This window comes from Stylophora pistillata, chromosome 9, assembly GCF_964205215.1.
Source record: "Stylophora pistillata chromosome 9, jaStyPist1.2, whole genome shotgun sequence".
In the NCBI taxonomy this organism is placed as follows: Eukaryota; Metazoa; Cnidaria; class Anthozoa; order Scleractinia; family Pocilloporidae; genus Stylophora; species Stylophora pistillata.
The window spans coordinates 24,253,257-24,268,844 of NC_142527.1; the positions used below are offsets into that span (position 1 = coordinate 24,253,257).

General features: G+C 38.8%; 1 protein-coding gene and 1 pseudogene across 1 annotated transcript; both read left to right on the forward strand.

The window, feature by feature from the left end:
* The first annotated feature begins 1,066 nt into the window (after positions 1–1,066).
* On the forward strand, positions 1,067–2,246 carry LOC148723963 (histamine H2 receptor-like; annotated as a pseudogene).
* Positions 2,247–11,302: 9,056 nt separating this feature from the next.
* On the forward strand, positions 11,303–13,048 carry LOC148723964 (beta-1 adrenergic receptor-like). The gene has a single exon (XM_088732043.1). The coding sequence runs from the start codon at positions 11,850–11,852 to the stop codon at positions 12,843–12,845; it is 996 nt and encodes a 331-aa protein (XP_088588169.1). The 5' UTR covers positions 11,303–11,849; the 3' UTR covers positions 12,846–13,048.
* The last annotated feature ends 2,540 nt before the right edge of the window (positions 13,049–15,588 follow it).

Consider the following 15,588-nt stretch of genomic DNA (forward strand, 5'->3'; position numbering starts at 1 on the left):
TTTTTTGCACCAGTTGCCATAAGTCTTCCTTAAAACCTCTCTAATCGAAGATACTGTCCTCGTCAGAGCCCAGTTACACAACCTCAGGTATCTTGCTAATTGATTCTTGAGCGCATCACGGACCATAAAACTAACAGACTAACATGTAACGACTTCTTTCTCGAATGGAGACAAACAGTTTACCGGAAAATTCTGTTGTATTCTTGAGAGGCCTAATAGGCCTAAGTTTCAATCAAGTAAAATTTAGACTGATGATGTACCGAAAAAACGACCCATTGAGTTCGTTAACGCTTGAAAATTTGAAATGAATGAGAGGCTTTGTTTATTTACGTATTTTTTTTTAATTAACAAAGCAGCTGTCTAAAATGCCGTGAACCCCCCCCCCCCACCGCCCACCCCATTTCAGTTTGTTTAACTTGCGTATTATTCGCAGCATGTATTAAAATTACCGACTACTTTAAGATCAATTTTTAATTCGAAACTCAACACATTTCCTCATTTAAATTAGGCTACCAACTTTGATATGCAGCAACAAACCTGACATTTAGTTTGGTAAGATTCAAATAAGGCCCCCCTGAGTCTGCCCACGAGTGTGACCAATTGTGAGATTAGCGCGAAAAAGGTTCTTAAAGCGTTTTAAAAAACTTTTAGTCGTTGTCGTTTTGGACACTTCTTGTCAAGAAAGCAGCTGCCAATCGAGGGGAAACGTTTGTTGGTTTTTACTTAACTTCTGCCGACAGATTGAGATATAACTATATATACATTGATGGACTGTAGACGAATAAAACAGAATCTACGTTTCAAAACATATTTTCAAAAAACTTTGTGATATTTTTATTGTCACAAGTACCTTTTCTCAAACAAATGCCGCAAGAAAACTAATTAGGTGTGCCTGTCGATCATGAAACTGCATATTAAGAGAAAATTGTGAATAATTGCATTCAAAAAAAGGAAGAATAACGACAGTCAGTAACATCCATTCGCTGACGACGGCAGGTAATTGAAAATTTGAGAAGGTTTTCAGGCTTATTTCTCGACTTTTGCTGTTGCTTTACACCAAGTTAACATGAAAGGTAACTGCTCGTACGAACATCTCAGTGGTGCAGCATCCATCGTTCTATCAGTGTGGTTCTCCTTGTCTGGTTTAGCCGCTGTCACTGGAAATGTCGTTGTGTTGTGGCTGTTCTACAAAAACGAGTCTTTACGAACAATTTCCAACCGCTTTTTAGCCTCGTTATCCGTGGCGGACGCTTTTGTCGGCCTATTCATAGATCCTGTTTGGATTGCTATCAGATGTTGGATTCAGCCACCACCTCGAAGCCCTTTGTTTACGATCAGATTAGTGTTGTGGGCTCACACAACTGCAGCCACTGCTTTCAACGTTCGCTGTGTTTCAATCGACCGTTTTATCGCGATTCGCTTTCCTTTCCGGTATCAGGACATTTTAAGTAAAAGGAGATGCTTAGTGGTCATTATTTTGGTGTGGTTTATTTCATTGAGTCTTCCTTTGTTGATTACGTTAAAAAAAAAAGATCGAAGGGAACTATTTATGTCCTTTGCATGTATAACGTTTGTTGTTCCATTATTAGTGGTCTCCTTTTGCTACATTTTCACTTTCAAATTAGCCAGAAAACAATTTAGAAGCATTGTAGCAGTTAAAAAGCTTCTTGATTCCGACAAAAATATTAAAGTTCGTGCTATGCAGAATTTCAAAGCTATCAAAACAGTCGCTCTTGTTTTGGGTGCTTGTATCATTACATGGATACCTAGCGTAGTTCTGCAGTTGGTAAAATTTTTTAATAGAGAAGCAAAACGGGGTTGCAATGGACGGCAAATTAACTTGATTGTAAAGCCTTGGGTCGAGGCAATCGCTCTTACTTCATCAGCGGTTAACCCATTGATATACTACTTCAGAAATAGCGAATTTCGCCGAGCCTTTCGCCGCACCTTCCGTTGGCTGCCCTATGTTCATGAACAAAATGCATCAGACCATAATCCACAGCCAGAGGGGAACCGGATGGCATGAAATGTTGGGACTCGTAAGCGTGGCAACTTGGAAAGTAAGGAGACTTAACTCTGAGGACAATCCTAGCAGAAAAGGAATCTTGCCTAATTACAAACCTGGTGCCCCACTGAACAGTCAATGATCAAACGGAAGTCCTTAATTTCTAAGCTTGTATTACGTAACTCTGCTTTCTACTTAATGTAAACCTATACATAATTAAACTACCTCTTTCTTTGTCATATATGAGACAAGTCTTTAATTTCATGACATGTAATTTTTACCCCATCAAACGCCTGTCACCAAACTTTAGTTTTTAGTCAGTTAGGGCCTTTTTTTATTTTTGAGTGAGGATGACGAATTTTTTTGTACTTACGATGCGTTTATGTGAGCTAAAATAAAGCGCTAAGGTCTCCATCCCCCATAATAGAGACCTTAGAAAGAATCGAGAGAAGACGGATGCAACTAGACCGTGGTGAAAAATTGTTAAATGTTAAAAGGTTAAGACACGCCAAGCAATACGTCAGTACGACTTGTCACGGCGACAAGTCGACCTAACATATCGCCTCGCGTGACATGCTGAATGTTTGTTAAATCCGTCGCTGCGGCCGAATTTTTTCATCGCACACCTGTTTGCATTCTTTTTTGAATATCATCCCCTAAAGGTTGGCTCCATATAGAGCAACTGAGTAACTGGGGCACTGCTAGAGAAACTCGTAAAATTTAAGAAAAGGGAGGGTATAATACGAATAGACAACAAAATAGGCAACCAAGCTAAACATGGTTACCAAGACCAAATTTTTAATCAAATTCCAAATGTACTCAAGCAGCAGTTCGTTTCAACACCATCAATCAATGGCGACAGATCTCACATCATTTCGTGCTATAAGGTGTTCTGCTAGTTCCAGCCCAGTTTTTCTTGTGCTTTCCTTACTTTTTCCACAAGGTAACAAGCGAAAGGTACGGCAAAAGGCTCGGCGAAATTCTTTATTTCGAAAGTAATATATAAGTGAGTTACAATAAATTTTATGGGCTAATGGTCCATCCACATAGTAGGGTTCAGTCCACTCGAATCAATATATATTTTAGTTTTCGCGCGAAAAGTTTCATTAATGTTATGTAGTCTGCCGTTGTATGTTCGTGATGCTCCGTTTCGTGTCCCTTTAGAGATCCAAACCGTCTGGTGTGTTTTAAGCTTTCATTCTTTTTATTTATTTCGTTTGTTGTCATTTATCGTTGGTAATTAGATTTAGTGTAATTTATTCTGGTTAAGAATAAAATGTATGGTTCGGGTGACCTTTGAGAAATGTTACCGGTACGTTCGTTACAACGTGGATTGATTGTTGATGAAGTGGAAGCAATTTTATGAACCCAGGGCCACAATGCATTAGGTTTTTCCGAGTCATCAACCATGTTATAATAACAATCAACAAACAGCATAACCAAACTGGGCATCCATATGATAATACAATCACCCAAAAGAAAACCGATTGTTTTAATAGCTTTAAAATCCTGCATCGTGCGAACTCTAACATCGTCTTTAAATATTGTAAGATTTTCCCCTGCTAATAATATTCTATAAAATTGTTTTTTTTTTCCAATTTGAAAATACTAATATAAAAACTTGAGACCAATAGCAAAGGAATAACAAACATAAATGCAACGGAAATCAACAGTACTACAAGATTAATCATGTACCCTTTGGACAAAATCTGATCCTCAATGAACAGCGGCAGGATTGGAAGACCTAATGAAAATAACCACACCCAAATTATCACTGTGAAACATCCTTTCTTTTTTACAATGTCGCGATGAAGGAAAGGAAACCAAATCGCAATGAACCGGTTGACAGAGCCACAGCAAATGTTCAAAGTAGTGACAGCGGTTGTGTGAACCCACAACATTACTGCGAAGTCGGACAAAACGCTGGGAACGGGCGGCTGAATACAACATCCGATAGTAATCGACCGAGGGTCTACAACAAGCCTAACCAAAAAGTCTGCTACCGCTAATGAGGCTAAAAAACGATTGGAAATGGCTCGTAGAGACTCGTTTTTGTAGAACAACCACAACATAACTGCATTTCCAGTTACAGCTCCATAACTGCACAAGGAGAGTCATTGTGTTAGAATGATAGATTCTGCACAGCTCAGATGTTCGTCCAGGTGGCAACTGTGCATGTTAAGATGGTGTCCTGCTATTAATAGTAGAGAAAATAGTAGCACAAAAGTTACCTTGGGAAATGCTTGAAATTGTCTTTTCCTTTCTAAGAGCCAGATGGATTTTACTGAAACTCAAACGTTCTTGTATGAATCGTCATGTCCCTCTTATTCAGAGGTGCGTATGATCATGAATGCTATAGACTCATTACAATAGGCATGCATATGAATTCTAAAGACCGAAAGGCCGAACGAATGTAAAGGTATGAGACGATGATTGTGAATAAAGGAAGCTCTGGTGGACAGCGAACGGCATTCATCAGGTTCAATATGAAAACGTGAATGATTCTAGATTTGAACTACAACTGGGATATATTTGGCCTAAAACTGAAAAAAAGATGGAGATAGGAATACTGGCGATTATCTATTTTCGGAATGAAACCAATGCATATCCATGGATTGCTTTTATTTTTGCCAATAATGGGTGTGGTGACCCCCAGTATTCCTTAGTTGTTCAGTGACAATTAAGTTCTATGTTATTCCAGAGTTATTGCGTACATTGAGGTCTAGGAGAGGAATTTCGGAATTCCCCCTTACCGTAAACACGTGCCTTTGAGCAAAGAGTTGTTATTCGAGTGTTGTTGTTGTTCGCGAATAGAGAGAATTAACTACTCTTTTTGGTGTTCGTCTACTTTGAACACTCAGGGGGACTTCAAATATTATGAATATGAATATATCTGTGGGTGTCTTTATTTTTCGGTACAAGAAAGCTTCCTCGATTGTTCCTTATTATTTACTTACAGAATGAGTGGAAGGGCCAGAGGGGAAAACATTTGACTCGAGGTTATGACGTGCGTCATAAACGAGAGCAAATTGCAGTCGAACCTATATTTAACGGCACCGTGTCAAGCGGTCACCCCCGTATTTAGTGATCGGTTGTCAAACCACCGAGTTTTTTCCTCTTAAGTACTGTAATTTTCACCTGTTAACACTGAAATGAAACTGAACATTTTACCGTACGACCACTGATTAAGATTTAAAAATTTCAAAAATATAGGTAATCACTTGACTGCGAGGGCAATTTGGGATAAATCAGCACGAGTAAATTTTTCAAAAGCTAAACAATTTGGCGTATTTCAACAAGTTTTTCGCCGCTTTTTCACTGGTTTCCCGATCTCTGTCAGAGCTTCAGCAGACCTGAAATAAGGGCGACATCTAATAGAACTTTACATTACGACTTAAGGCCCGTTTAAACGGTTTCAACATTTGACCAACATTCGTTCAACAAAAGTTAAAAGGATGTTGGGCAAATGTTGGACGCAAAAACAAAGTTATTCGGAGGCCTTTTCAAACGCCTTACAAAAGCCTTACAAAGGAAAAGTTGAATCGATGTTGAAGAATGAAAGTTTAAACCGATTTAAACTTGATTCAACACGCTTTCAACAAGCTTTCAACATTTTTTACGTTTTCAACAATGTTGGACGACCTGTTTAAACGCACCGAGCATTTGTTTCAACAAAGTGTTGAATGCATGTTGAAGCAAATGTTCAACCGTTTAAAAGGGCCTTAAGGGATACTAACTCAGTGAGAACAACTCAAAAGTAACCTCGGAACTATGCCTGGTCTCAAACCAGTTTGTCTATCATAAACACATGATGTCCGGGTAGAACGATTTATTTATCAGTTACTTTTTAATGTTTTCCTTCTGTAATAAACATTAGTTTAAACTTAACCGCCTCCCAGTTAGCTCAATTGGTAGAGCGCCGGACTGTTGTGTGGGAGGTCGTGAGTTCAAATCCGGCCGGACCAACACTCAGGGTCTTTAATTAACTGAGAAGAAAGTGCTGCCTTTGTAATAATATCTGCAAATGGTTAGACCTTCTAGTCTTCCCGGATAGGGAAGTTAAATGGAGGTCCCATCTCCTGCAGGGTTGGGGTAGGAGACGTTAATTTCCCACACACGAGATTACTGTGTGATGGATGTCTTCCCCGGGATGGGATGGGATGGGTGGGTAAAAAAGGGGTTAGGTGTCAATTGGAACGAAATTTCTGTTCCTTTCACCTGCCATTCCTGTGGCGAATGAATTAAACTTAAACTAAACTTAAACTTAAACTAAACTATTCGCAGGCCTGAATTTTTTCAGGTCTGATTTTCACTATTGCTTAAATAGTGCTCTTTACTGCGAGGATCGTGCACAAATACGTTTCTATAACCGCAGTTCATATATATGAGTTTCATATATTCGTTGTGTTTGATTTATCATCTTGCGGGTTTACGTCGGACTAATTTAATGACCTGCTCCCAGTTGGCTTGTTAGCTCAATTGGTAGAGCGCTACACTAGTATCGCAGAGGTCAGTGGTTCGAATCCCTTACAGGCCTGAATTTTTACAGGTTTGATTTTCACTCAGTTGCTTAAATAATGCTCTTTACTGCGGGGATTGTGCACAAATACTATTTCAGGACGATAAATGGAGGTCTATTTAGTTCACCACTAAATTGTCTCCGATTCTTATTGGTTAAAATTGATCACGTGACGCGATAGTGTTCATCTGTGGAGAGACACTATCAGCCCTTATAGTTCATCATTAAATTTTCTCCGATTCTTATTGGTTAAAATTGATCACGTGACGCGATAGTGTTCATCCGTGGAGAGACATTATCAGCCCACAATGCCTATCCGCGGAAAATGCCCGGATGGTTAGTGCCCGTCCGCGGAAAATACCCGGATGGATAGTACTCATCCGTGAAAAGTTTTTAATGGTTTGACAGCCACGAAGTTGGGCAGATCGGAAAAACAGTGACCTTTCAATTCTGACAGGTATAACGTATTATTTAGCCAATGTACGGTTGCCAATTATTGACATTTGTGACAAGCTGTACGCATGAATAAATATTTGATTGATCTGCATTTAGCGGGTTTTGACTGTTTTTCAACTGGCGCACGGAAGAAAATTTAGGGGTGAACAATAAAGACAATAGAGTTTTTATGTTTTGGAACTATCGGTCTGATAGTTGCCCCTTGGTTATTTTGATGTTCTTAAAACTAGCATATTTTCCCTCGAAGCTTCGTTTCTCCGGCAAATATTTGTTTTAAGAACATCAAATTTCCGCGGGGCAACTATCAGCCGACAGTTCCTTGACAGAAAAACTCTATTGTTTAAATAGCATCACTAATACATAGCCAGTATTTCAAGACATTTACAAAGAGTTACACTTGCCAGGGGCTCGTTTCTCGAAATTCCCAGAAACTTAAAGTCCCTATGACACTTATTTTTTATTATTTTACATCAAAATGTAATGACTCTAGAACATGTTTTAGCAACGTTAGGGGTATTTTACCGTTTCCTGAATTTTTTTTTATCAAGCTCTATAATCCGAAGATAAAATGTCTGGCCGGGCAAGAGGGGACTGGGCACACATTAGTAAGCATATATTCTTATCATGCAAACAAGTGGGCTTTATAATTAGTAATTTCCCTGGCTACTTCGGTGATAGTTTCGTGTCATTATGTCCGATATTTCCTGTTGTTCTGACGAAAGTTTCTTCTCCGATGACTCGGAGTTTAATTATATTCCGGAATACGTGGTGATTGAATCCGAAACTGCAACTCAAAGCGGTAAGATAGAGAACAGGGAGGACAACATAGAAGGGCCAAATTCAAACGAGCCACTAGCGTATCGAAAAAAATTGAAAAGGGACAGAATGTTTACAAGTCGTTTGAAATGTCTCGAATCTACGGAAAGTGGTACGTTACATGAATGTTTGCCGTCTTTAGTGACCGCATGTTTAAGCTGGACACCGTCGTCTTCTCGAATCTTACATCAATATCGCTCTTATTTCTCTTATGTAAGACTTACAAAGTTTTGTGGCAAACAACTTGCAATTTGTTTGATATGGTTGGATATAAACAGAAACATAAATTTTGTAATCACCACATCGTCTTAGATCCTTCGAGCGGGAATTTACAAACTGTAATCAGTCTTCTAGTCTATGTTGCGAATGTTACTAGGTGTTGTTCTGCCCACTGATACACCGAGTTCTTGTTAATTTTAAAGAATGCCATTGTTTTCAAAAGAGCGAAGAATGCACGGATTCTCTCAAATCGCCGGCTGTACTGGAAGATAAGAGAGAGCCGATCGCTAGAGAAATCCTGCGTCTTGAAATGTACCATATTCATTTGCCTATAAGCTGAGCGATTTTTTCTCGAAAATACAATGAGAACTACTCAAACGTTAACAAGACTAGGGGTTCTGCTTACGGCCGAGTATTTCTTTAAAAAACACAATTCTTACGAGAGAATACCGTAAATCTAATGTATATTCGGCTAAGAGCCGCGCGATCATCAACTTACACAAATTACTAGTCTTACGCAAAATTATAGTTACCCAACTACTTTTATTTGAAAGGAGCCGTTTTGTTAAGTGATAACTTCAAGAATGAGTGTTTATTCGTCGTCTTCTTTTCTGTTGACCTTAAGGCCATCCTATCGTCCGCTAGTTCAAGCAATTTCATCGGTGTGAATGTTATCATCTTCTATGCCGTTGAGCGCGTTCGAAATCCCGCATGTTGTAGATGATTTCTCCATCATCTCCTCTGGAATTTCTTCTCGAGCCCGTTTCACTTTGGATCGCTGCACAATTCCTTCACCTTTAGTCGCAGAATTTATCCGCTGATTGCATTCCCGTTAAGAATGAACAAAAGCGAGATTTACAGTAAACTGCTTTGACTTGTTTTGACAACATCCGCAACTGGCCAATCAGAAACAGCTGTTCCCAAGGTTAAGTAACACGATCTCACAGAAATCAGCTGAGGCTTTGCTTCCAAACATTGCATTTTATCCTGACTACTCTGCCCCGAAAAGGCGAAAACCACTCCAGAAGTGTTTGATTTAATACAGGATACTTTGAATACAGCTCGTTTTACTGACATATTAAGTTCACCATTCGTCTCAGTTAACAACTCGCGTGGACCTTTTTACAATACTTCAACAAAAGTTTTGGTCTCGGCTCATAGACGGGATCGGCTTATAGGCAAATGATTGCAGTATTGAACATATGTATGAATTCGAAGTTGGTGTCCACTTATGGCTTATTTTTCATAAAAATCTAACAACTTCTGGAAGCTAAAAGTTTAGGGTCTCGGCTTATAGCCAGGATCGGCTTATAAGCAAATAATTACGGTATTGAACATATGTGCCAATTCAAAGTGTCCACTTAGCACACTGCGCTCAAAAACTGAATCCACCTCTTTCGCCTTTTCATACCCTCTGGACTTTGATCGCCCTCAAAAGGAATCTCGTGGAGCGTAATATTCTTTTTCGAGTCGGGGGTATTCGAACAACCCCAAGCTACACGTCGAAACGGCATTTTTACGCTCAAAAGTTCGTAAAAAATAGATTTCACACTCACTTTGCTTCTTTGATAAACTTGGTCTTACTACCGTGACGTCACGAATATTTGGGTACCAGTACCCTTTCACGCGGCCAAAGAGATACGGAGAGCCCAGCTTCACTTCAATTTCGGACTTTTATCGCCTCGTAAAATAATAAAAACGCAACAGAATCACTCACAAATCTTACCAGACACCCTCTACATGCTTCTATATTTATAATTTAATGCTAAAAAAATAGATGTCATAGGGACTTTAACGGACCCGAAGCCATATTTCAAGATCAAAATTTAGAAAATGGAGAGGGAGGTTCTGGCATTCTAGCCAGTCCTTTTTGTTTCTTTAGGGTCCCCATTTTGAGTGAAAACAGAACACCTCTACGGGACGTTCGAGAACCAGACTCCTGCTAAAGATTCAGCTATGCAAATATATTAGAACGGACAGAAAGTTTATGAGAGAAAAGAGTTAAAACCCCGCTAGACCGACGTGGTACACCGACATGTCCGCCAATTTATTTTTTGTATTTACCAATACGGCTGTTATGACCTCTTTTGGTGACTTTGGCGCAAGTCGGCCTGTAGAAAAACATTTCGTTCAAGGCTTATGTACATATTTTAGTCCTAGCGAACAAGCAGATGAAAACAGATGGCAGGAAGTCGATTTGTTTTCACCGTTTGCCATAAGATTGTTCCTTAAAACCTCTCTAATCAATGCCACAACACAGTAACATAACCTCAGGTACCAACTATATAGGTACCAACTACAGGTACCAACTAATCGTCCTAAGTGAACTTTTAATGCGTCAGTGACTAGAATACAAACTGACTAACAGCTAATGACTTATTACTTATTACTGCCAAAAGATTGTACCTCCTGAGTCAACTCAAACGTGCTGGTACCTGTGCGAGTGATCTTGTTTTATTTTACTGTAGTACCATAAGATCGGTTTTAGAATACGCATGTCAAGTATTTCACTCCAGCCTTCCATTCTATTTATCCGAAGAGCTGGAACGTATTCAGAAGCGCGCCTTGCGCATTATCTTTCCTTATGCAAGCTACAACAGCGCGCTCAAAGAGGCAGGCATCTCCTCTCTTTACGACAGGAGAGCATCTCTATCGTTTGATCTTTTTAATGACATTGTTCTTGACATTAATCACAAGCTCGCAGGTCTGCTCCCACCTAAAGCTGAGCACCACAGGCAGCTGCGCAGCAATAGAAAGTTTAACGTGCCAGTGTGCAAGACTGATCGTTTTAAAAAATCCTTTATTGTTAGCCATAGCCTAAGGATGTAAATATATATGTTTAAGTATGTATCTTTTTTTAACACAAGATCATCTAAGTGAAACTTTTTTAATTAGATTTGTATATTTTTATTATTAAGATTATCAAACCATTTTAACTATGAATTTTGTTTCTTGTATTGTATATTATACACGTAATTCAGTCTTCGGACTGCGAGGTGTTTCTTTTTAATAAACGATTTATCTATCTATCGACACACAGTTTACAGCGCCATTCTATTGTATCTCTTTAGAGACCTGATAGGCATAGAAATTGAAAGTTTCAATCAAATTTAGACAAATAATGTGTCGGTAAATTATCATAAACCATTGTGCTCCTTACGGGTGAAAATTTGAAATAAATAAGATGCTTTAATTATTTATGTCTTTTTTCAACAAAGCAGTTGTTTAAAATTCCGTATTACCAGCAACACGTATAAAATTACTGACTATTTTAAGATTATTTTGAATTCGAAACTCAACACATTTATCCCATTGAAGTTTGGTTTGGTTGCCCACTGAGCCAGTCCCCGAGTCTGACCAATTCTGAGATTAGTAAGGAAAAGAGGTTATTAGAAGCATTTAAACTAGTAGTTAATGATGATTTGTGTTTTTTCTTGCAGCTCCTTACTCAAAAGCAGCTGTCTGTCGGGGAGAAAGTATTATTGGTTTTCAATAAATCGCTGCAAATAGATGGAGACCTTGCTGGGTTTTGCATTGATGGAATGAAGAAGATTAAAATAAGAATTAAAGTTTCAAAGCATGTTTTCAAAAACTTTGGGATATTTATAATTTCACGCGCACCTTTACCCAATTTGACGGCAGAAAAATTAGGCGTACCTGTCAATTGTAAACTGCATATTGAAAAGGAAAGCTTTGAATAATTCTATGCAAAAAAGGAAGAAAAAACATCGCAGTAACATCTGTCCCCTAACGAGGTCAAGCAAGTGAAAGTTTCAGACTGTTTTCAGACCTATTTCTCGCTGGACTTCTGCTGTTGCCTTACACCAACTTAGGATGGAAACTTTAAACTGCTCGGACAAATATCTCAGCAGTACAGCCTCCATCGTTCTATCAGTGTGGTTCTCCTTGTCTGGTTTAGCCGCTGTAACTGGAAATGCAGTCGTGTTGTGGCTGTTCTACAAAAACGGGTCTTTACGAACAATTTCCAATCGGTTTTTGGCCTCGTTATCCTTTGCAGATGGTTTGGTGGGCCTTGCCATTGATCCTTTTTGGATTGTCACTCGATTTTGGATTCAACCTTCCGTCTATAGTAATTTGTTTAGGATGACATTAGTTCTGTGGGCGCATACAACCGCAGCCACTACTTTGAACTCGTGCTGTGTTTCAATCGATCGGTTTATTGCGATTCGGTTTCCTTTACGTTATCGGAACATTTTAAGTAAGAGGAGATGTTTTGTCGTCATTATTTCAGTGTGGTTTATCTCAGTGAGTCTTCCTTTTCCGTTATTGTTCTTTCGACCAGGGGAGGATCGAATACTACTAGTTACAGCCATGGTATGCACAGCGTTTGTTTTTCCGTTAATAGTGATCTCCTTCTGCTATATTTTCATTTACAAATTAGCCAGAAAACAATACAGAAGAGTTTTGGAAGCTGAAGGACCCCCTGACTCCGGTGTAAAAGTTCGTACTATGCAAAATTATAAAGCTATCAAAACAGTCGGTTTTGTTTTAGGTGCCTACACCATCACATGGATTCCCAGCGTGGTGCTATTGTTGTTTAACTTTTATATCAAAGTAAATCGATGTAAGAATAGGGAAATTAAATTTCTTGTGTGGCCTTGGGTTGAGGCAATCGCTTTTACTTCATCAGCGATCAATCCATTGATTTACTACTTCAGAAATAGTGAACTTCGTCGAGCCTTTCGCCGCACCTTCCATTGGCTACCCTGTGTTCACGAAAAAAATGCAAAACCAGAGAGAAATCGAAATCGAATGGAACGAAATATTGGGACTTATGGCAACTTAGGTACTAAGGAGACAAAACTCTGAGGACTATTTAAGCGAAGGAAAAAGGACCCTCTTTTAAAACAAGCCGGCTTGGTGTTCATAATACGTATTTTTGCCTGTGTCAAAGGCCCATTACCGATTATTGGATGTTTGTCAGATATGTCAATATTGCTGTTATAAATAATTTGGATATATCAACAAAGTTGAAATGGTAAATTGGCCACCGTAAATTGGCCACCGTGCTGTTATAAAGACGTATCAGTAACACTCTTATATAACTGAAGCTTAAACAGTTTCAATCTAATAAATTGAGAGAAGAAAAACGACTTTACACTTTTGTTAAGCGGCGATTTTCGTAGATATCTACTCTAGAACTTGCGTTTTTTATCTCTCTGTTCCCTTTTTTTTCTCAGATTGAGGATGGTGCACTTTCGATGCAGTAACGGGAACGCTTAGGTTTCCATCCCAGGTAATAGAAAATATTATACAAAGAGAGACGATGAATGCGAAGAGATCGTGATGAAACAAAATTAAATGTTCGAAAGTTAGGACACGTTAAGAAATAAGTTGCTACCGGACTCTACACGGCAACAATCGCCTCATGTGACATGCCGAACCTTTGTCGCTGCGACTGAATTTTGTCTGTGCGACCAGTCTCCCGAATTCAAACTGATTTAATTCGTGCAACTGATCGTATTGACTAAATGACAGAAATCACCGTTGTCACAGCATTCTACCAGTCCATAATGGTGACTACACTTGAGGGAAGTAAAATCTTTGAGCAATCCTAGGATTCTTCTCCCTCAACATGGAAGGTGGAAATAACAGGTAAATTAATATTTGATTCTGAAAACTACTCCAACAACACTTTCTAAAAAGCGTTTGGATTGACCTAATCATTCCCTCCGGGATCGCTGAGTCGATGCTGAATTTCCTAAGGGCGTTTTCAGTTACAAATGGGACATTGCATCATACAGTTTCTGGGGAAAGTGAAAACCATTTTTCATTCTTTTTCCAAACATCTTCTAAAGGTTGGCTCCATATAAAGCAACTGGGTAACTAGGACACTGCGAAGAAAATCATAGAATTTAAGGAATGTGAAGGTACAACTGGTGATAAAGCATTGTAACAATGCATGGTTGTAGATTCACACAACCGCCTCCTTATCACTTGCTTTCAATGAAATCAATAACATTTCATGTCTTGCGGAGAACGATTTTTGGGCCATCGTTTTGCATCAAGTCTAAGTACTTGAGGCTGTAGGAAGTGAAAGTGAAAGGTCTATTACTCTAGCTTTCCTAAGGAAATGTCCGAGTTGAAATTCCGGCTTTTCTGTTTTTTTTTTCGTTACATACATACATACATACATACTTTATTTATTCCAGAAGCATATGATAACTATTATATACAAATAAAACTAAAAAGAAAATACTTCTAGAAAAGGAAGTTAAGAGGTTATCCCTGTGTAAAAACTCCCTTAAAAGAAAAGACAAAATATAAATCAAAATCATTACAATCAAATATTTAAGTACGATTTAAGTTTAGATTTAAAATGCTGAAAGCTGTCAGCTTCCACTATATCACCCGGTAACTCATTCCATAATTTGACAATCCTAATAAAAAAAGAATTTTTGTAACAATTAAGTCTAGCTGGTTTAATATAGAGTTTGTATTGATGATTTGCTCTCGTAGACCGAATCGTGGCAATATCAAAGAAGTCTTCAAAATTTAAATGATAAAAACCAAAAACTATCTTATAACATTCGACTAAAGATAAGTAAGTTCTACGGTCAGAGAGAGTGGGCCATTTTAGCAGTTTGCATCGGTCTTCATAGGACATTTCTCCTTTGCGTTGATTTAAAGCGAGTCTTGAGGCTCTTCGCTGTACATTTTCAAGGGTATGGATGTCCTTAACAAGGTAAGGACACCAAACAGGTACCGCATATTCCAAGATTGGCCGTACCAGAGACATGTACAGCATAGAAAAAACATTTGTGTTAGCGGTGCCTACTGAGCGTTTAATGGAACCTAAAACTTTGTTCGCTTTATTGACAGTGATACTTATGTGATGGCCCCATGAAAGATCTCTAGTTAGTGTGACACCGAGATCTTTAAAATTAGTCACATCTTTCAGGGGCTTTTCTAATAATTAGTTACCGACTTATCGCGTAAATGCGTAATTCGCATAGATTCGCATTTGTCTGCGTTGAAACGTAGCTGCCACTTACGAGCCCATGCGCTAAGATTATTAAGATCATCCTGATCATCATTCGTTCAGTTGGAAATCACAATCAAGTCCTTATCACGCATGCGCAATGTTTTGACCCTGAAGCACGCGCGACGTTTTGACTGATGAACACATGGCATGGTGTAATGGCGGAGGACGAGAAGTTTTTGCGGTGAAAGATCAGCTCAGATACTGTATATAATACGCTCAAAGTCCATACAAAATATGCACATAGCGTACGCGGCTGAGACCCACTCTAAAAGATGTCGAGCGGTTTTGGAACGGGTCGGTCCGCGAACTTTATTAGAGATCTCTTTATGAGCGAATATTTATCAACTGCGCTTCTAATCGAGAGAACCATAGACGCACACTTCATCCTGTACAGGCAAATGCAGGTACAAAAAAACAGTTTCTTTCCAAAAGAAAGCCCAAGTGAACGCATATATGCGTTTAGTTCAATTCAAATTTATGCTCAGACGTTTGTCTCAACAACTTAACTTTGCCTTATTTCTATCACCTCTTCATGTCTGCTTTTCAAAAATGCAAACGTTTTCCGGA

Excerpts from the sequence above, each read along its gene's own strand:
- LOC148723964 (XM_088732043.1), top strand. The coding sequence starts at position 11,850 with ATGGAAACTTTAAACTGCTCGGACAAATATCTCAGCAGTACAGCCTCC.